We start from the raw sequence: 22,798 nt of genomic DNA, 5'->3' as shown, positions 1-22,798 counted from the left end.
ACAAAATATGACTCTATATGAATGGCACCGCCGGTGTACCGGGATGTGCAATGATCAAGAGTGACATGTATAAAAAAATATGAATGGTTGCCTTGCCACAAATACTATGCCAACTACATGATCATGCAAAAGCAACATGAAATGATGGTATGTGTCATAATAAAACGGAATGGTGGAAGTTGCATGGCAATATATCTCGGAATGGCTATGAAAATGCCATAATAGGTAGGTATGCTGGCTTTTTTGAGGAAGGTATATGGTGGGTTTAATGCACCGGCGAGAGTTGCGGTACTAGAGAGGCTAGCAATGGTGGAAAGGTGAGAGTGTGTATAATCCATGGACTCAACATTAGTCATAAATAACTCACATACTTATTGCAAAAATTTATTACTTATCGAAAGAAAGTACTACATGCATGCTCCTAGGGGGATAGATTGGTAGGAAAAGACCATCGCTCGTCCCTGACCACCACTCATAAGGAAGACAATCAAAGAATAAATCATGCTCCGACTTCATCACATAACGGTTCACCATATGTGCATGCTATGGGAATCACAAACTTTAACACAAGTATTTCTACCAATCCACAATTACTCACTAGCATGGCTCTAATATCACCATCTTTATATCTCAAAATAATATGCAAGGAATCAAACTTCTCATAGTATTCAATGCTCTTTATATGAAAGTTTTTATTATATCCATCTTGGATGCCCATCATATTAGGACTAAATTCATAACCTAAGGAAACTACCATGCTGTTTAGAGACTCTCAAAATAATATAAGTGAAGCCTGAGAGTTCAACAATTTCTATAAAATAAAGCCACCGCCGTGTTCTAAAAAGATATAAGTGAAGCACTAGAGCAAACTGCCTAGCTCAAAAGATATAAGTGAAGCACATAGAGTATTCTAATAAATTCACTATTCATGTGTGTCCCTCTAAAAAGGTGTGTACATCAAGGATGATTTTGGCAAACTAAAAAGCAAAGACTCATATCATACAAGACGCTCAAGCAAAACACATATCATGTGGTGAATAAAAATATAGCCTCATGTAAATTTACCGATGGAACGAAGACGAAAGAGGGGATGCCATTCGGGGTATCCCCAAGCTTAGATGCTTGGTTGTCCTTGAATATTACCTTGGGGTGCCTTGGGCGTCCCCAAGCTTATGCTCTTTCCACTCCTTATTCCATAGTCCATCAAATCTTTACCCAAAACTTGAAAACTTCACAACAGAAAACTCAACAGAAAACTCATGAGATTTGTTAGTATAAAAAATCACTACTTTAGGTACTGTTGTGAACTCATTCTTTATTTATATTGGTGTAATATCTACTGTATTCCAACTTCTCCATGGTTAATACCCCCCGATACTACCCATAGATTCATCAAAATAAGCAAACAACACATAGAAAACATAATCTGTCAAAAACAGAACAGTGTAGTAATCTGTAAACTTTGTATACTTCTGTAACTCCAAAAATTATGAAAAATAAGGACACCATAGGCAATTCATGTATAAATATTTTGTAAAAAATTCAAGAATTTATCACGTTCTAGCAGCTCAGATCAATTCTGTTATTGGGCGCAAAAGTTTCTATTTTTCAGCAAGATCAAATCAACTATCACCATGCATAGATCATCCCAAAGGTCTTACTTGGCTCAAACACTAATTAAAACACCAAAACACAATTACTACAGAGGTAGTAATGTTTATTTTTATAAAAACAACAAAGAAAAATATTGGGCTGTCTCCCAACAAGCGCTTTTCTTTAAAGCCTTTTAGCTAGGCGTTGATAATTTTAATGATGCTCACATGAAAGATAGCAATTGAAACATGAAGAGAGCATATAGCATGCGAAAAACACATCTAAGTCTAACATACTTCCTATGCATAGGCATTTTATAAGCAAATAAATTATCAAGACAAGCAAAAACTAGCATATGCAAGGAAGAAGAAAGAAACAATAGCAATCTCAAGATGATGAGAGGTAATTTAGTAACATGAAAATTTCTTTAACCATATTTACCTCTATCATAATAAGTACATGTGGGGTCATATTCAAATTAAACAATATAACTATCACACAAAATATTCTCTTCATGATCCACATGCATGCAAAGTTGACACTCTTCAAAATAATGGGATCACCATAAAATAAAGTCATTACTTCTCCAAACCCACCTTTATCAAAAATTTCATAAGATTGATCATACTCCAAAGTAGTGGGATAATTATTACCTAGAGTTGACACTCTTCCAAACTCACTTTCAGTATTATAGCAAACATATTCATCATGAGGATTAAATAAATTTTCAAGATCATAAGATGAATCATCACCCCAATCATGATCATTGCAATAAGTAGCGGACATAGCAAAAATAGCATCCCAAAGCTTGGGGTTTTAATATTATTAGCACAATTGACATTAATAGAATTTGTAACAACATCATTGCAATCATGCTTTTGATTCAAGGAACTATCAAATATGGGTGCAATAGCAATAATCTCATGTTTAACATAAGAAACTATAGCAAATTCATCTCCATAAATATTGGCATCATGGCCATAAGAATAGCAAGCATCATGTTCATCAAGGGATATTTCAATCAAATGAACGGAATCATAATTATCTATAGATTCATGCATATCATTATTTTCTTCCAAAGCAACGGTCAATCTCTCAATAAATTACTTAACATAGGCATTATAAGCATAGTTTTCATAGCAATATTAAGTATGTCGAAATTTTCAGATTTGTAGAAAGTAATATCATACTTTTCAATAAAATAAGCAACTTCATAAGCACCCTTAGAAGCAACAAATTCTTCAATTTGTTCGATATCATTGTAGCTATATGCACCCTTTTCCTAAGAAGATAAGATTTCATTATCGTTAAACTCACATAGGTAGGGAAGGTGTTTTTTAGGGTTCTTAGAGCAACAAGTAAAATAAAAAAAGTTCACAAAGATTCCAAGCATAACATTGCAAACAATTTATTTTATTCCTCTCCCTTTTTGAGACAAACGGTAACGCACAAAATGAGCTTGCTCATTTAAAGATTTTTCCCTCAACTAAACTAGTTGGGCTTTTAGCACGAGCACATATGGATCGAAGATGATCCAAGTAGAAAACTTTAACTGGATCCATAAACCTTTTTATTTTCTGATTTTCAATAAATACACAATTATACCAAGCGAACAAGCAAACAAACCAAGTAAGACATAAAGGCGAATGGGAAGAAGGCAAATATTTTTGTATTTTTTCTGAAAACATTTTAGAAGTGGGGGAGAGGAAAACGAGAGGCAAATGGAAAATAATGTAATGCAAGATATGAGACTTTATGGTGGGTACTTGGTAGGCTTGATGTAGAACCTCCCCGGCAAGGGTGCCAGAAATTCTTCCCGCTACTTCTTGAGCTTGCGTTGATATTTCCCTTGAACAGGAAAGGGTGATGCAGCAAAGTAGAGATAAGTATTTCCCTTAGTTAAGAACCTAGGTATCAATCTAGTAGGAGGCACAAGCAAGTCTCCAATCTATGCACCTGCACAAACTAACAAACACTAGCACTCAACATGAAAAAGAGGTTGTCAATCCCTTCACGGCTCGAACAAGAGTGAGATCTAATAGCGATAGGCATAAAAGATAAATAAAAGAGCAAACTAAAGTAAATATAGATAAATTGATGCAAGGTATTTTTGGGTTTTTTAGTTTATAGGTCTGAAAATATATGATGGAAAATAGACCCAGGGGTCACAAGAGGCTTCTCTCTTGAAAGAAAACATACGGTGGGTGAACAAAGTACTATCGAGCAATTGATAGAAAAGCGCAGAGTTATGAAGATGTCCAAGGCAATGATTATGAATATAGGCATCACGTCTGTGTCAAGTAGACCGACTCCTGCCTGCATCTACAACTGTTACTCCACACATCGACCACTATCCAGCATGCATCTAGAGTATTAAGTTAGTAACGCCTTAAGTAAGATTACATGATGTAGAGGGATAAACTCAAGTAATATGATGAAAACCCCATCTTTTAACCATTAATGGCAACAATACAATACGTGCCCCGCTACCCCTACTTTGTCACTGGGTGAGGACACCGCAAGATTGAACCCAAAAACAAACACCTCTCCCATTGCAAGAAGAACCAATCTAGTTGGCCAAACCAAACCGATATTTCGAAGAGAAATACAAAGATATTTAATCATGCATAAAAGAGTTCAGAAAAGACTCAAATAATATTCTTAGATAATTTGATCATAAATCCACAATTCATCGGATCTCGACAAACAAACCGCAAAAGAATATTACATCTTATAGAACTCCAAGAACATCAAGGAGAACATGGTATTGAAGATCATAGAGAGAGAAGAAGCCATCTAGCTACTAGCTATGGACCTGTAGGTCTGTGGTAAACTTCTCACGCTTCATCGGAAGGGTAATAAGGTTGATGTAGATGCCCTCCATGATCGAATCCCCCTCCGGTAGGGTGCCGGAAAAGGCCCCAGGATGGGATCTCATGGGAAGAGATGCTTGCGGTGGCGGAAAAGTATTTTGGTGGACGCTTCTGTTGGTTTGGGAATATTTTGGAATTATAGAGCAAGAATTAGGGCTGGAGGACTCCCGAGGTGTCCACGCGCCAGGGAGGGGCACCCCTAGGGCGTGGCATGAGGGCTTGTGGGCCCCTGAAGTGTCCTCTAACCCCCTCTCCAAGTTCTACAGTTGTCTTCTAGTCCAAGAAAAATCATCCTAAAGTTTTATTCCATTTGGACTCCATTTGATATTCCTTTTCTGTAAAACTCAAAAACAAGGAAAAAACAGAAACTGGCACTGGGCTCTAGGTTAATAGGTTAGTCCCAAAAATAATATAAAATAGCTTATTAATGCATACAAAACAGATAATATAATAGCATGGAACAATCAAAAATTATATATATGCTGGAGATGTATCAGAGAGATATTCTTAGGGCCCTCTCGGTGTGACGACATCCATCATTGTTTGGACAGACATAGGTGACTATGTCACGCGGATGCCAAAACATGACAATGAGAAAGAAGAACAAAACCAATGACAAGGAGACAGCTATAGTGACCATGTGTATGACTCAAGAGGATACCGATATACCTCACCTCGGGTTTTGTAAAGTATCGCGAAGCAAACATAATAGCACATGATAACCGAAGGTTCACTCAGTGTCATTCATGCACTCATAGGGATCGATATGGACGTCCGCGGTTCTGCTATCGATCATTGAACAAAGGGGTTTTCTTCATGTCTATGTTTTACCGAACCTACAGGGTCACAAGCTTAAGGTAATCATGATCTTCTAAGTGTTAGTAGGACAGGAGTAACGAGAATACATTTTTTTAATTTTTTTCATTAATATCCAAAATAGTTTCGAGAGGAACAGGAAGCGTTTCGGGGTCAACGGAAGGTTTTCGTAGTTTATTGGGCAATATCGGGTATTACCGATAAATAATATATAGGTCAAAAATGTTTCCGCGGATGTTAAATTGGTAATAAAAGGCTCTAATAATAGTAAGGAGGCATTTATATTTAATTTAATATGAACATGCCTTAAAAGGTCAATAAGTGGAAGGAGAATTGGGCCACAAGGGCCCAATAGGGGGAGATGTGCCCTGATGCATAGCATCCTTCTGTCACCCCCATGGACACTACACTGACCCATCAAGCACCAGCTGACCTATGACAAGAGCTCGCGCACGTGCCCTCAAAACCAAGGTGAACTCACTCCTCTATGAGATTGATATGGATATGGATGGAACTTGGATGCTACCTCACTAAAGAGTGCTATCATTGGTACCGTAAGGTGCTATACAAAAGGTATTTAACACATTTCCACGATGGCATTTGGAACCGTCGCCATGTGAGTGACTGCGATAGGGGGGGTCCTTCCCACACAACCCAAAAACCGTCGGGGATAGGCGAGCAGCTACTGATAATCGCCATAGAATAAATGTATGAGAAGCCGCCCCAGTCCAACATGTTACATCTCGACGTTATGTTTCTGATCCGAGAGACATCCCAAATGATTACACCACTATAGTCATGCGAAAAAGGTGGATATCAACATTTAATCTACCGATATGTTTGGAATAGGTACGTTATCGCACACAGTTCAAGAATGTAAAATGTGTGCGATGCCTCTACTAACGCCAACGTGTCCATTTTCATAACTATGTGCGATAGGTATTCATATCTAATACGCACACTGGTTTGAAACGTTTGCCGAATTACCATGAATCGCACACGCATATGAGATGAAACCGTGTGTTCGTCCATCAGGTATCGCAAACGTTTCACGTCAAAGAACCGTATGTTCTCTATTTTTCATCGCACATGCTGTTTTCTTTCAAACCGTGTGCACATTATTTATTCATTCCTGTATAATTTGTTTTTCCCTGTAATTTATTATTCGAATTGGAAATTTTGAATATGAAAGTGGAATTCAATTTATCAGCATAATGATTCAACAACGAATCCATAAATAAAATTGTCAGTACAATATGTTTACTAATTACAGGATTAGACAGTAAATAACTATGATGAACCACAATATTTAGAGGTGGTAAAGGTGAAGAGACAAGTGTAAATCATTTTGGCTGCCGATGGTGTTGAAGAAGCAGAATGCCCATAATGTGCCCTCCTGCATGCCATAGGCACAAACAACTTTTGTCCAACCCCTTGTGACGACCGCCCGCCCATCCTTCACCGCCTTCAGGAAGACTTCTAGAGCATTATCATGGTAGCATGAATTATATACTTTAACCTTAGTTGCCTCCACTCCAGTCATGTATTTTGCAAGGTAATCATCAGTAAATAGCTTCGGAGACCACTGAAAAGAGAAAATTTTCAGGTACTGAGGTCTAATAGAGTAACTTGTTGTGGGCAGGGGGAAAAGGCAACACAATACTTACCATCCTAAAGTTCACTATTGTCTTGGACAAAGTGTAAATAAAGATCTTAATTCCCATCACCCATTTCTTTTGCCTAAAAAACTTTCTTAGTTTCCTCACTTGACGCCTGTTCATGAATATCTCATCGCCCCATACGCAAAAGGGACCAAAGCATGGATCAGTACCGCTCATATATGTACCTACAAGCAACCAGTAAATGTTAGAAGCTAAACTGAGATTGCACAAATGATGTAAAATACAACTACCAGCGTTCCTAAGTACAAGTATTTTTAGAGATTTCAATATGAACTACATACAGATGTATATAGAATTATAGATATAGTTTAGATTAAAATCATTTTGCTCTGTGTGTAGTCTTATTGGAATCTCTAAAAATACATATATTTAGGAACAGATGGTGTCTAAGACATGGGATGCAGCTAACCTCGACGACAAACAATAGCGTCGCCCATTGTAGCCCTGTGTAAGTACATGGAAAGCCAATGTTAACAACAACATGGTTAACATCCACCAAAAATAGCAAATGGTAATAAAACGGCATCATCTGTAGTGATATCTTCATTGCGAAAGAGTAGCACGGTAGCAAAGGGACGGGTTAAAAAATAGATAGAATTTTTTACTGCAACAAACAACCTAGTATAGCCATTGAAACTGTTACTGATAGAAATGAAATTGTCAGAGTTAAACATTGCAAGGCAGGTGCTACTAGAGCAGAGAATGACCTTGTTGTCTATTAAAAGGTAGGGAAAATAGATAAGATGGGCTAGGCGTGTTTACTACAACATGCTTAATATGTGAACCGTACAAAACATGGCCATTGCAACTGGTATTGGTAAGATTCAACTGGTGAGTTCATACTTGGTAAGTCCTAAGGGGTACTGGCTGGGGCACTTCATATGGACAAGAGCCCGCCCCAAGTTGGCCGCAGCGGAGGCAAGGTGTTCATCCGGGTCGAAGAGTGGATCAGTGCCGCCGACATGTGTACCTACAAGAAGCAAGTAAATGTTAGAAGCCAAATTGCATTTGCACAAATGATGTAAAATACTGTAAGACATGGGATGCAGCTAACCTTGACGGCAAACAACAACATCGCCCGTTATGGCCATGCGTAATTACATGGAATGGCATGTTAAGTACATGGTTAGCATCCACTAAAAATAGCAAATGGGCAGCATCTCTAGTATATCTTCATTGTGGAGAGTAGCACGGTAGCAAAGGGACAGATTAAAAAATGGATACAACTGTTAATTGCAACAGGCTTAACAGCATCCTAAGTCATGTTTTGTAAGTTTGTAGCCATTGAAATACAACGATTTAAAAATGGATACAACTGTTAATTGCAACAGGATTAATAGCCATTGAAAGCGATACTGATAAAAATGCAATTGGCAGAGTTAAACATGGCAAGGCAGGTGCTGCCAAAGCAGAGAATGGCCCAGTTGTCTATAAAAAGGTAGGGAAAATAGCTAAAAGATGTTAGGCATGTTTACTACAACATGCTTAATACATCGACCATACAAAACATAGCCATTAATTGCAACTGGTATTGGTAAGATTGAACTGGTGAGTTCATACTTGGTAAGTCCTGAGAGGTAGTTGTTGGGGCACTTCATCTTGGCCAGAGCCCGCCCAAAGTTAGCGTTGGCGGAGGCGAGCTGTTCCTCCGAGTCGAAGCATGGATCAGTGCCACTGACATGTGTACTTACAGGCAACCAGTAAATGTTAGAAGTTAAACTGCAATTGCATAGATGATGTGAAATACTGTAAGACATGGGATGCAGCTAACCTCGACGGCAAACAACAGCATAACCCGTTATGACCCTACGTAAGTACGTGGATAGGCATGTTAAGTACAACAGGGTTAGTATCTACCAAAAATAGCAAATGGGCAACATCTCTAGTGATACCCTGAGTGATGTATTGTAAGTTTGTTGCTGGTATTGGTGAAATTGAGCTGGACAGTTAATACTTGAACATCACACAGTGTGCAGTATTGAAATAAACAAGGCATGAACATGCTTAATACATCAACCGTACAACATAGCCATTGCAAGTGGTATTGGTAACATTGAGTTGGTCAGATCATACCTGGTAAGTCCTAGGGGGTAGTCGTGCGGCACTTCTTCTGGGCCAGAGCCTGCACCAAGTCGGCAGCGGCGGAGGCGAGGTGTTCCTCCGGGTCAAGACGCACAGCGGTCATCGCGCCATCGACTGCCATCAGCTCCTCAACCTCCACGTGATATGTGGTTGGGCTTGCATGGAGATGCTCTGGAGGTAGGGGCGGTGGGGATTTGGAGACATGAGGATGTTTCGCAGGCGCAATTTAAGCAATCAGGCCGGGGCCATGATAGAGATCGGTGGGTTACCTGCCTGGATCGACGATGCTCGGGCAGAACGTAGATGTGGTTGAAGTTGTGGTTCCGGCGGTGGCGGTTTGAGCTGCCGGTATGGGGAGGGGGGAGATACTAAGGAAATTTAATGGGTGGGGATGTGGTGGGAGGAATAAATTCTGAAATCGCGCGCCTAATGAAAATTTCGCTGCGAAACTTGAAACTTGGGCAGGGGAAACACACAACACAGATGAAGCGCGTAAAATACTCATGTGCGATAAAAGAGAAAATTGGCAGATCCCGTCTCCAAAAAAAAAGTACATGTATAGTTGATTTTTTCGGCCAATGGTACGCCTTGTTTATTAGGAAACATCGCACATGTAACTGACTTATGGATCATTAACGCAAAAAAACGCACACGGGTACGCCATAGAAACCGTGTGTTTTGTGATCTTCTAATAATTCTTATATCTATCAGCATCTCCACCCACAACTAATTTCAAAAATCTCTTTCATTTTATCCAGATTATTCAATGTACATGAACGAGGCAAGGTGACACCCGATGAGCAATCATCGGTTTATGAAATGCAATCAAGTGTCAACCTGCCTCACTCGCATAGCCAGATTTGATCCTATGCAACAAGAGTGAAGCTGGCTGCCATTCGCCGGCGTGGCAATTTAAGCCAGTGTGCGGCCAAATCGCGCAGCGAGGTGGGACTAAAAACCAGCTGCGACCAGCTCTAGTCTCCTTCGATGGCTACGAGCGGGTGTTTCAAAAGTATTTAGGGCCGGGGTGCGGCTAAAAAACTTCAGTGAACACATGCTAATCAACACTCAAAGCCCTCAAAGGATACGCTTACCGACATTCTACGTTAATAATAGATAGTACCAACTTAAAGTACTACAGGTAATTTGCGCTAAAACTAGTAAGTATGTAGTACTGGTAGATGCTCATAATTAATTATACAAACTTATGGGCGACACACACACACTAACTACTTCTCACATGCTGCCATTGGGGCATGCTAGCCAGACGCCGTCGTTCTCCTTCCCGGTCTTGTAGGCGGTAGTCCACCGTGCTTCGATCTCCGCCGAGCTCTCCTAAGGACGGCGTGCGGCCTATGCTTTCTTGTGGTGGTGGGAGTCTATTTTCTTAACTGCTTTCTGCCTTTTCCGCTCCTTATGTGCGGCTTTGGACGCCTCTAGATCCACCGCCCATTTGACCATGGCAGCCTCAATGTCCGCCACCGTAACTATGTGGCCGGCAGCGGTGATGAACTTGGCGCAGCGAGATGCCATCTCTTCCTTACCATGTGTGCGGTCGCGGGCGGCAAGGAACGCGGCGCGGCGTGATGCCATCGCTTCCTTACCAGTTACTGTGTGCCGCGGTGCCATGAACGACGCTTGGAGAGAGCTCTGGGACGGAGTGGGTGGGCGGTCGTATAGTGTGGAGGTTTTTAGGAGCTCAACGACAAATGACAAAGGAAATTTGGCTTCCCTTACAATTTTGCTCGCTCATTATCGGACACGGTTCATCTCCGTCGCCTCCAGAAACAGTGTGCGTTGAGCCTATTGTGTGTTGCGTTATGATTGGCCGGAACCCCAGCCACGTGGATCACGCGTGTGCATGGTAGGATGAGCCGCTATCGAACGGCAATCCACGTCCCTCATATCACACCCGTGCAGTTGTAGCTGGATTGGATTTATATGCGCTAAATGTCTAGAAAATGCACATAATCCCCTAAATATGGTAAATGAGCCCAAAAAATGCCAAATTTGAACACGGTGATTTGCACGGTGTATGTTCGTCATAGAAAAAAACTCCAGGGCCAGCTTGACAAGGAGAGAATGGAAACTCCCTTACTTGGGAAGTATGATAAGTAGGAAACAGATTAGGGAACGAGTTGGACTACGACCCGGAAACTGTTGTAAACTCAGGGACTCAACCTATATCTAATGGGGAGCCCCTGAGGTAGAGGTGGGCCAAGTTACAAGCTCTCGACTACTAGGTTAGCCAAGTTGCACCCATGTAATCGACATCCCAAGCAATAATCAATCAAGCAAGAAGTAGGCTATTACCTCCACCGTGAGGGGCCGAACCTGGGTAAACCCGTGTCTCTCAATTTCGATCAACCCCACTCAAGCTACTACCTAGCTGCAATGGCCTCACGACTAAGTCCTTTTTTGAGGACATCTGCCATGACAAAACCACCACAGTTGGCGCCCACCATGGGGCTATCACTTGGTGGTGTTGAGTTCTTGGAGGGAGCTCTCCCAGGGATCAAGGGATATGCGATCCGCCACATGACCAAGAGTCGTCGCGGCAAGCTCTACATCGACGATTCAGGCTGGGGCCTCCAGTCCGACTCAATTGAGTATGGGTACCGGGTCCCCTTCAGCAAGATCCATGCCTTCATCGGCAAAATCAGCGAATCAGGACCCGAGCCGGACATCTGCACCGACATCGTCGAGTCGGCTCAGTGCACGCAACCCGTCCGGGTCAAGCTGCTCAGGACCATGTCTTCATCGGTTTCACCTAGGGGGTCAATCTCATAGACAACTCCGTGTCTGGAGGGGACACCCTTGTCTACTCCGATGGCGAGTCATCGGTCAGGGCCACTAAGTTGATCCTCCCGCTATACGATGCCAGACTTGGGGGCTACTCCGATGATGAGCAGGCTCAAGTCGATCACGAGCCGCTCCGTCGAACAACCATCTACATGGGAGGCACTGCGCCAGTTCTTGACTCAACAACAACAGGCGCGAAGGGAGGAACCGGTACTTCAACATCGGCTCTGAACGCGGCTGGCCCGGTCAAGCCGCTGACTCAAGTTCTTTCAGAGCTGGTCGCCTCGTTGACAACACTCCTAGAGTCGCCGGTAACAGCAGAGAACCAAGCAGAGCAGAGGTATCTAAACTTCGCGAGAAGATGGCTAAGGCTCAGGAAGATATCAACGCTGAGAACACTCGCATGGTTGACCTACAAGCCCAGATTCACAATGAGGTGGAGCACCTGAAGATAGCGGCCTGGCGTATGGGCCTATAATAGAGTGCTTCAGATGTGGTTCATTGGAGGAGGCACGCGAGCCGTCTGCCCCCAATTTTGAGCTCATGTGTATGTTCAACATGCCTGCTCTGGCGGCTGGGACGAGCACCCCAGAGGCCTCGGTTATACCCCAGTTAAACCGGGTCATGCCCCAGGATGGAGACGGGTGGCCACCGCCGGCTCAGCCCCGTCAGCCATCTCAGTAGCGCCAGCTTGAGCCGGCCCCGCGCCCACTGCCTATCCAGATGACTCCAAATCGCTTTGTGACACTGCCGGGTCACTTCTCCAACCCCGTGGATGACTTGTTTGCAGCAGCAACGAACCTCGTGGCGCTTCCAATCACAGGGAATACCCTAGTTGGAATCGAAGCCCAGAATGCCATCGAGATGTTGAAACTGCGGTCGCCCAGCAAGCAAACTAGTCTACAGTCAGCAGCGACTCCACTCCACCCCGCATCCAAGCCGCAGGAGGAGCCGCCTTGCCGAGTCGCCGGTGGTCTCCAGCAGCGCTAACTGGCGTCGTCATCACGAGCAGCTACATGACCCGCCTCGAACTTGGTGCTTGTACGCTCAGGCAATTGTTGATACAGCTCGGGCAAGGAGGGAAGTAGAAGCAACAAACATGGCGGCTCAAATGTCACCCACCACAACCCCATTGGTTTCACATGGTGCGGGATCAAACCCGAGAACCATTGGGATTCCCTATATGGCGTCGGCTTTACGCAATGAGCGCATGCCTAAGGATTTCAAGGGTCCCCGCAAGGTCCCCAATTACACGGCTAATCTTGAGACGACTGCTTGGATTGAGAGTTATGAGATTTCCATGGACATGCTGGATGTTTGTGATGCCGTTTGGGCCAAGTATTTTACTATGATGTTGGAGGGGCCGGATCGTACTTGGCTGAAGAACCTGCCCCCAACTCCATCAACACTTGGGCAGAATTGAAGGAGCGTTTCATCAAGAACTTCCAAGTAACCTACAAGCGCCTAATGACGATTGTTGATTTACAGCATTGCATCCAGCGCGAGGGTGAATCAGCTCATCACTGGTCCCGCCAGATCACGAACATTATTCACTCCTCTGACGGCATATCAGCCACTTAGGCCATCTTGATTTTGGAGAAAAGCTACCATTTTGATCCTTTGGTTCAGAATCTTGGACGCCTCAAACAGATGGCTCAAGACATAGGTGGCCTCATGGATGTCCTTACTAGGTATGTTGAGTCAAATACCACAAAGGACCCTACTTCGGATGACGAAAAGTCCGGCAAAGGCAAGAAGAAGTACAGTGGCAACCATTGTAATCGAGGCAATGGTGGAAAGCACAAACACCCGGAGGGCGGCTTGGAATTTGTTGCCAACATTGGCTTCAAGGGCCAGAGACGGAATAATTCTGGGAGATCCTTCAATGGAAACAAGGCTTATAATTTTGAGGAAGCTCTGAGAGGACCGTGTCCCAAACACAGCCTCCCTGATAAGCTAGCAAATCATTCCTGGGAAAATTGCTACATTATGTAGGCTTTTTGCATTAGACATACCAGAATCATCAAGGTAGCGGCGATGGAAATACGGGGCAGCCTGGTGCATGCGGCTCAGGGTCTGGTTTCCCGGGAGATGGCTCGTCTAGTGGTCTCGAGAATCCCGGTTATCAGCGCTCAGGCGACTTAGGGTCTAGCTACTAGGATTCTGGCAATAATGGAGGAAATTAGCGACCTGGCCAAGGCATTCAACAGTAGGGCAATCAGATAGGTTTCCAGAGCAACCCCAAGAAGTTGAATAGTGGGCAGTACCACGTTTTCATGACCAGCACTTACAAACGGGATCATAAGCTCCAGAAAACATGTTGTCATTATGGTTGAGCCAGTTGTTCCTGAATAGTAGAATTGGTCAGAACTACCAGTCACCTAGAGTAGGGCGGATAATCCTTTCCCCTCCGGGTCGAGAATCCAGGTTGTCTGGCTGTGGTGGTGGCACCTCAGGTCGATGATTATAAGCTCACTAAGGTGCTTATGCATGGCGGAAGTAGCATCAACATTCTATACTATGATACCTTCAGACGCATGTACCTGTTAGAAAAGCAACTCCAGCCTTCCTCAACAGTATTCCATGGGTTTGTTCCTGGAAAATCTACTTATCCCATTGGGTGGATCAAGCTAGAAGTTGTGTTTGGCGATGAATATAACTACAAATCAGAGTTCCTGGCGTTTGAGGTAGTCAAGTTAAAGAGTCCATAGCATCCCCTCTTCGGGCGGCCGGCTTATGCCCGTTTCATGGCCTGGCCCTATTATGTTTATCTCAAGCTCAAGATGCCCGGGCCAGAGGGCACTATCACGGTCGATGGTGACAGGAAAAGCACACGTGAATGTGAGGAAGGGGACGTGGCTTATGTTGAGTCGGCCTGTGTAGCAAAGTTGTTGAAGTTTTACACATCAAATGTTGACCCAGCCAACATGACGCCTTTGAAGAAGCCCACCATAGAGTCTAATCCCCTACTCAAGTTTAAGTCGGCTGAAGACACGAAACAAGTTGATTTCACCCCTGGCGACTCATCCCAGCAGTTCACCATTGGGACTGTCATGGATCCCAAATAGGAAAGCGCGCTCATCGAGTTCATCCATGAGAATCAAGACATTTTTGCATGGAAAACTTCTGACATGCCAGGTGTGCCAAGAGAACTCGCTAAGCACCACCTTAATGTGGATCCTAAGATGAAACCTATCAGAAAATACCTCCGTTGTTTTAACGAGGAGAGACGCAAAGCTATTGGGGAAGAAGTGGCCCAGCTCCTAGCTGTCGTGTTCATCGTGGAAGTATTTCACCCTGAGTGGCTGGCAAATCCAGTGCTTGTTTCGAACAAAAAACACACTTGGCGTATGTTTGTTGCTAACACAGATCTTAACAAGGCTTGTCCCAAAGACCTGTTTGCCCTCCCCGCATTGACCAGATCATCGATTCTACTATTGGTTATGAGTGCTTATGCTTCCTGGATGCTTACTCCGGCTATCATTAGATTAAGATGGCCGTCGAGGATCAGGAGAAAACAAACTTTATCACACCCTTTGGGGCTTTCTGCTATGCCTCTATGCCGTCTGGGCTCAAGAGTGTAGGGGCGACTTATCAATGTTGTGTACAGAATTGCTTTCACAAGCAGATTGGACAAAATGTTCATGCTTATGTTGATGATATTGTGGTAAAATCTCAGAAGAAGGAAACCTTATTGGATGACCTCATGGAGACTTTTGACAACCTTCGAGTTTACCAGATGAAGCTCCACATGGCCAAGTGCATGTTTAGTGTTCTTGCGGGCAAGTTGCTAGGTTTCCTGGTTTCAGAACAGGGCATTGAGGCTAATCCAGATAAGATCAAGGCAGTAACCTCACTTGCCAAGCTAGCCAACATCAATGACGTCCAACGCATGGTGGGTCGGCTTGCAGCCTTGATCCGATTCATAAGACGCCTCGGCGAGAAGGCAATTCCATTATATCGGATGATGAAAATGACTGATAACTTCGTCTAGAGCGATGCTGCAGATAAGGTTTTTGAGGATCTCAAGAAGCAATTGGCTGAGTCGCCCGTCCTTGCTGCTCCTATTAACATAGAGCCTATGCTCCTGTAGATTGCTGCCAATAACAAAGCAGTAAGTGTAGCAGTCATCGTAGAGCACAAGGAGGCAGGGAAGGAATATCTAGTTCAAAGGCCAGTCTCTTATGTCAGTGATGTTTTGACTGAGTCAAAGCAAAGATACCTACATTGGCAGAAGCTGGTTTTTTGTGATTTCATGGCTAGTCGCAAGCAGAAGCATTACTTGCACGAACATCCTATCACCATGGTCAGTGCAGCCCCTCTGGGATATATCATCCAAAATAGGGAGGCCACGGGACGGGTTGCAAAGTGGGTGATCTAGCTTGGTGTGCATCATCTAAAATATGTGCCCCAAATGACTATCAAGTCTCAAGCATTGGTGGATTTCATCAATGATTGGACTGAACTTCAAGTTCCTTAGGAGAAGCCAGACAACACGTATTGGACGCTGCACTTTGATGGTTCCAAACAATTGGAAGGCTCGGGGGCTGGAGTCATAATAACTTCTCCACGAGGTGGCAATTTTTTTATGTTTTGAGGATCATGTTTCCCTCTACTAACAACAATGCAGTTGAGTATGAGGCTCTCCTCCATGGTCTCCATATGGCTAAGGAGATGAACCTTAGCTAGGTCATATATCTGGGCGACTCTGATTTGGTCGCTCGGCAGGTTTCTGGAAAATGGGATTCTAAGGACCCCCTCATGGCGGCTTATCGGAAAAATGTGACTAATAACGCAGGACATTTTAAAGGTTATAAGGTTGATCACATAGATCGCCGGCTCAATGAGGCGGCTGATGCTTTGTCACGACTCGACTCTCAGCATAAGCCGGTCCCTCCCATTGTGTTCCTTGATGTTCTCCATAATCCTTCTGTCAAGCTGCCGTCAGAGTCAGATCTCGCTATACCTGACCCAGAGGCACAGTTGGTGGTTGCTCTTCGTGCTATCCCAGATTGGACAGTTCCTTATCTAGCTTATCTAACTCGAGGTGAGCTTCCTGAGGATAAACTCATTCCTCGTTAGACCGTCTGACGCTCCAAGTTTATGAATAATGTCAGTGGCGAGTTGCACAGAACCAGTATCACCTGTGTTTTCCAACGATGTGTTTCCCCTGACGAAGGGTGAGAGATCCTCAATGAGATTCACTCTGGTTATTGCGGTCATCATGCCGGCTCAAGATCCCTAGTGGCAATGGCTTTCAGGCATGGTTTTTACTGGCTCGTGTCTCATGCAGATGCTGAGGATATCGTACACACGTGTGATGGCTGCCAGAAGTTTGCACGTCAGGCTCATGTGCCGGCACAAGAACTCCGGATGATTCCCATCACTTGGTCGTTCATAGATTGGGGGCTGGATATGGTTGGTCCATTCAAGCCATCCAAGGACAAGAAGACTCGTCTTCTGGTTGTTGTTGATAAATTCACCAAGTGGGTTGAAGCAGGGCCAATCAACAATTGTGATGTAGCCACAACAGTCAAATTCCTAAAAAAGTTGATTTTTCGCTTTGGTTATCCACATAGCATCATCACTGATAATGGCCCTAATTTGTCTAAGGGGCCTATGAAGCAATTATGTCAAAGGGAGCATACCAAGCTTGATGTAGAATGAGTAGCACATTCTCAGTCCAATGGCCAAGCAGAACATGCTAACCAGGAGAATTTATGAGGTATCAAGCCAAGACTCATGGTTCCTCTCGAGCGCACTCCAGGTTGTTGGGTTGAAGTGCTTCCCTTAGTCCTTTGGAGCATACGGACCACCCCAAACAGATCAACATGCTATACGTCTTTCTTCATGGTCTATGGTGCAGAAGCCGTGTTACCCAGCGACATCTGTCATGATTCTCCCAGAGTTGCAGCCTATGTCAAAGCAGGTAATGCACTGGCTCGTTGGGACTCTTTGGATGCCTTGGAGGAAGAACATGACTTCACCGTAGCATGATCTACAATTTATTAGCAAGACATACGTTGCTATTACATCCATAGGGTCCGCAGCCGTACTTTCCAGGAGGGTGACTTAGTTGTCCGTCTGATACAAGAACAGACAAGTATGCATAAGCTCTCACCTCCATGGGAAGGGCCTTTTGTCATCAGCAGGAATCTCAACAATGAGTCATACTACCTGATCGACATACGTGAACACAACAAGTCACATACTTCTGAGGAAAATAATAACAGGCCATGGAATATTGCTCATCTTCGGCCTTATTATACTTAAGAGACACTGGCTCCACACCTTGAAATATACATTTGTATATATCTTTATGATCATTATAATAAAGCCAGCATCCCCAAAACTCGAGGCCTCTGTCGTTTTTCCTCATATATTTTGCATGAGTCTTTATTTTTTGATCATATATAGGTCACTTGGGGGCTTCCAACTCATCGAGTTTAGCTAGTAACATCCCTCTTGACCCTGCATATGCCGTTATGAATCTTGGTCAAACATGCCTGTCTCCTTGATGCTACTCCGCCAAGGTGATCCGGTGTACTCTTGACAATCAAACTATAATGACCTTGAACTTGTCAAGGTTAAAACACCAGCTATGTCATGTGAGAGCCGGCTTATAGAAAGCTAGGACAAAGCATGGGCTATCACCCCAGCTTCATTGAAGCAATTCTTGAGCCTCGAAAGCCGGTCTTTTTGTCGTGCCTCGAAAGCTGGCTTAACACTTCTAGTTATCTATCTGTGTCTTTGAATTTTATTCTGTTTTACAGGATCCTTTGCTCATTGATTAGTTACTACATCGACCATGAGTCGCCGGATCAACAATACATCAGATTATTTTGATCAAGATTGAGCATATATCGACCAAGAGTCGCCGGGTCAACAGCACACCGGGTTATTTTGATCAAAGATTTTAAGGAGGACAAGAGTCTTCGGGTCATGAATATATGACCCAGGCTATCATTCAAACGACACCTCATGGTCGCAAGCAGAAAAATACTATAAGTATTAAGGATAAACGATTGGATTAGCAAACATCACACCGGTTCAATATGTTTCTACCACATATTCCCAGAGTATCAAGTGCATGATGGCACCACAAATAAGCAAGTATTTTTCTCCTATTACAAGCCATAGTTGGGCTAAATATCAACTAAAGTTTTCAAGTTGGCTACTCGTTTAAACCCGCTTGAGTGGTCTCTGGGTTGATGCCTTCATGTTCTCCCTCCACATCAGTCGCCGCCGGGTCAACTTGTGTCGACTCAGCCTATTCGGTCAGGCGGTCCCTTGGTATCCACTAAATAGCTGATTATTTCTCGAATGTTGAGTCATTAGTGAGGATACCGGATGGGTCAACATCAGGAGTGAAGGTTTGCTTACTGCGTGGAGGAGTAAGCAAAAAGGTTTGTACTCTAGTGGGTTGATGCGCTTCTTATCTTCTGAGTAGCTGGGTTGATATTTGACTGAGTCCAGCTCTTCCACCATTTGAGTTGTTGCTACCCGCATATCTTTCACACAGCGCTCAAAGTCTTCTTGAGAAAATTAGATGTCGTCAAGTTTGTATTAGGGAAAGCTGCCAAGCATCTCACAATGATCCATCTCAAGAAAAAATAGCTTTTGCACGCGCAAGTACCAGGACAAGCTGCCGATTTCTTCAACTTGAGAATCCACTAAGGCACTATTGACAAATCATTGAGCATATCCTTGATCCTTTGAGGGGGGTTTGCGGTGTCTTTTATTCCCATTATTGCATACATACCTCCAGTATACAATTGCTCCAGATAAGTGTATGTTGCCTTCAATTTTATCAATGGCAGCTGATGTGTATATTTCCTTCAATTTTATCAATGGCAGCTGGACAGCATTGTCGTTCCTCCTCCCTGCACAATGAAGATTTTGAATGAGCCGGCCACACATATAAGCCGGATTTTGACTACAGAAATGATAATACTTACCAAAGATAGTCACTGCCATGTTGGTAATGTGGTGCTTCAAGGTGTCCAGTTACTCCATTACCGGCTCAAGCTGGCTCTCTGCCTCTTCATCACGCTTCAATTATTGTTTTTTCTTACTCATGAGCGGCTTTCAAGGAGTATCAGTTCTCTGAGGCAATCAAAATTGACTGTTGCAAAAATGAGGAGTCATCTGCTTTCTCACAAAGTTTTTTCTCTGTCCTCAACACTTCTTGCAAGCCAGCAGCCTTTGCCTCGGCCAATTTCACCATATCATGTCACAACAGATACAATTCTTAGTTTCAAGATCATTTACAAGCTTCGAGTCACCGCAGGCTGACGACCCAGCACTTGGGGGCCACATGAGACAAAAATTGCTATGTCATAAAGTCCCAAGTAGCTGCAGACACCCTACATGGCACTTGGGGGCTAATGCAAGTCACTTTTTATACCTATATACTGGAAAGACCCGGCTATCTCACGGAGATGAGCCGGCCCATGGGGCTATAGGTCGCTCTTTTTCAATTAATTGACTAAGGTGATATTTTGAAGAACCAACCTGTTATTTTCATAACAACCCAGCCCTTGGGGACTACACTGTGCTCATTACGTTTCCACAAAGTCTTAAGCACAGTCATATTTTTCCTATGCTTAAAACTTGGGGCTACAAGAGTATATATGGCAAAAGAGAAGGTGTGTTGCGTACATCATATTTGCACTTCAGTGTATTTACCATACTCATCTCAGCATCCTGACTCTCAGACAGTCGGGTTAATTATTGCTGATGAAGGTCATCGGCGCTCATCTCCTCAAAATTGGGAAACTCTAGCTTGGTTTTCCCTATAGCCAATATTTATGGCTCAGCCATGAATTTGGCCAAAGTGTTTGATGCTTCTGGATCCTTATAAGCTTCTCCAGTGATGTTGACCTCTTCATCGACCACTGTGTGTGATGAAATGATATCTTCGCCCTCTTTTCACAGGACTGGAGGCTCGAGCAGGACTTGGCGAGTTGGTGTTGTGCGCTGGGTCATCCGTGTTGCTCTGTTCGCCCATATGGACTGGCTCTCACTACTGTAGGATGCTGCTAACGCGACACTACGATCAGAGACCCTTCGACGAAACTGTGTGCGATACAATAATCGCAAACGGTGATGTAAATGAACCGTCAAAAAAGGTGCAGAACGTTTGCGGTGGCAGAGCCATCAAACACGGTTCCGATTTTAGTTGTGTGTGCGATGCAGGGCATACGATTCAGTTCAATGAACTGTTTGTGATGAGGCGGAACAAAAGAAACGGGCAGCCAGATGAAGGCGTGTGCGATATACAACATACGGTTCACTCGGATGAACTGTTTGTGATAAGGAGGAACAATAGAAACGGGAAGCTTGATAAAGGTGTGTGCGATTGAGGGCATACGCTTCAGAAGGATTAACTGTTTGCGATTACGCAACAAAACAGAAACGGGTCAGTCAGATCAAAGTGTCTGCGACTGATGGCATACACTTCACACGGATGAACTATTTGCGATTAGCCACAACAAACAGAAACAATTAGATAGATCAACATGTGTGTGCTAGACGGGCACACACATTCTAATTAAAATAAGCGTGCGCGATGGTAATAACGAGCGCGCACGCTTGTTGGAACAAGACGTGTGCTAACATTGCCTATTACGGTGCACCCTATGGTGCAAACGCCACGTACGCGGCCGAGAAGGTGTGCCCATGTTACGCCTTCCGGGAATAGTGCCGCACTTATAACCCTCAATAAATTTTGAGCCTGCGTCCCGTCACATTCTAAATTGCAAACCTGTTCACACCGATCAAAACCTAAACGGTTTCCTACTTAGGAGCGTATTAGTACCCGGTTATAAATACTACTACTCCAAGATGCTTGCACATTCCTCCTCAACTCCTTATCTACAAAAACAAACAAGTCATTCATCATCGTTCCCTTGCATCTGCCATGGCCAGCGTGAGTTCTGGGTCAAAAGATTGCCACCAGGGAGATGCGAGCATGGAAGTGGAAGCACGAGAGATGTCCCGCCTCGCCGCGAACGCAGTCGGCATGTCCTGTCGCGCGGCCATACCAGCACAGAGGCCCCGCCGTGCCACCGAAGCAGCACGAAGGTCCCGCCGCGTCGTCGATGCAGCAGACTGGTCCGGCCGTGCCGCGGAAGCAGAAGAAATGTCCCGCCGCGCCGTGAATGCAGCAGAGATGTCCTCCCGCGCCACAGCGGCCTGGGAAAATATCTCGTGGGCAGGTGAGGACTCTTATAGGCGCATGCATGCGATCGTCCATAGCCGGATGGATCAGATCTCCGGCTGGGCGAGGTTGTAGGGCGACATGAAAGCCTCTTTTGAACAGGCTACCAGCGTCATCCGGCAACTAAATGAGAGAAATACGAAGCTCCTGGCCGAGCGCGACCTGCTGAGGGCGAAGATCGTCGGAAGTGCGGAGCAGCAGGAGGAGACCACTGCCTTGTCGAAGCGGACTGGTGTCATCGTCGAGAAACTTATGGACGAGAATGCCATGCTGCGCATCGAGCGCAGAAGGCTGGTCGAGGAATCCGTTGATGCTCTCAAGCAGCATCTTGAGGACAAGAAAGAGCTCAACGCCGCTCGTCGCAGAGACTAGTTCCCGTGGCCTGCAGCAACGCATCAAGAAAGTAGAGATCAGCGAGCCAGATCGTTGTCTTCCTTCTTCTTTTGCCCTTGTGTATTTCGGGCGTTGCCGCATGTGGCTTTTTAAAATTATGTTCCTAAATATGTAAGACAATTATTATCCACTGTCATCGTCCTTATGTTCACCATGCTTGCTATAAGTCGCAGTCGATGCTATATAGGTCCGTCGGATCTTACAACAAGATTCGTGCAAAACTTTCTTTTCAGATTTTCATTTTTCTCTCTTAAATCTCAGTCCTGTGAAACATATAGCCACGTCGTAGAATAGGGGCTCGGGCTCCATTAATGGAGACGTAGGGAGGGTGGTGC

The 22,798-nt window shown here is 44.2% G+C and overlaps 1 protein-coding gene across 1 annotated transcript; it reads left to right on the top strand.

Moving 5' to 3' along the window:
- The first annotated feature begins 16,609 nt into the window (after positions 1-16,609).
- Positions 16,610-18,642, top strand: LOC141042893 (uncharacterized). Its single transcript, XM_073511803.1, has 4 exons — positions 16,610-16,895; positions 17,142-17,311; positions 17,715-17,777; positions 18,622-18,642. The coding sequence occupies exons 1-4, from the start codon at positions 16,610-16,612 to the stop codon at positions 18,640-18,642; spliced, it is 540 nt and encodes a 179-aa protein (XP_073367904.1).
- Positions 18,643-22,798: the final 4,156 nt, after the last annotated feature.

The sequence above is a fragment of the Aegilops tauschii genome, chromosome 3 (assembly GCF_002575655.3).
Source record: "Aegilops tauschii subsp. strangulata cultivar AL8/78 chromosome 3, Aet v6.0, whole genome shotgun sequence".
NCBI lineage: Eukaryota > Viridiplantae > Streptophyta > Magnoliopsida > Poales > Poaceae > Aegilops > Aegilops tauschii.
This window is presented reverse-complemented; position numbering and strand designations above follow the sequence as displayed.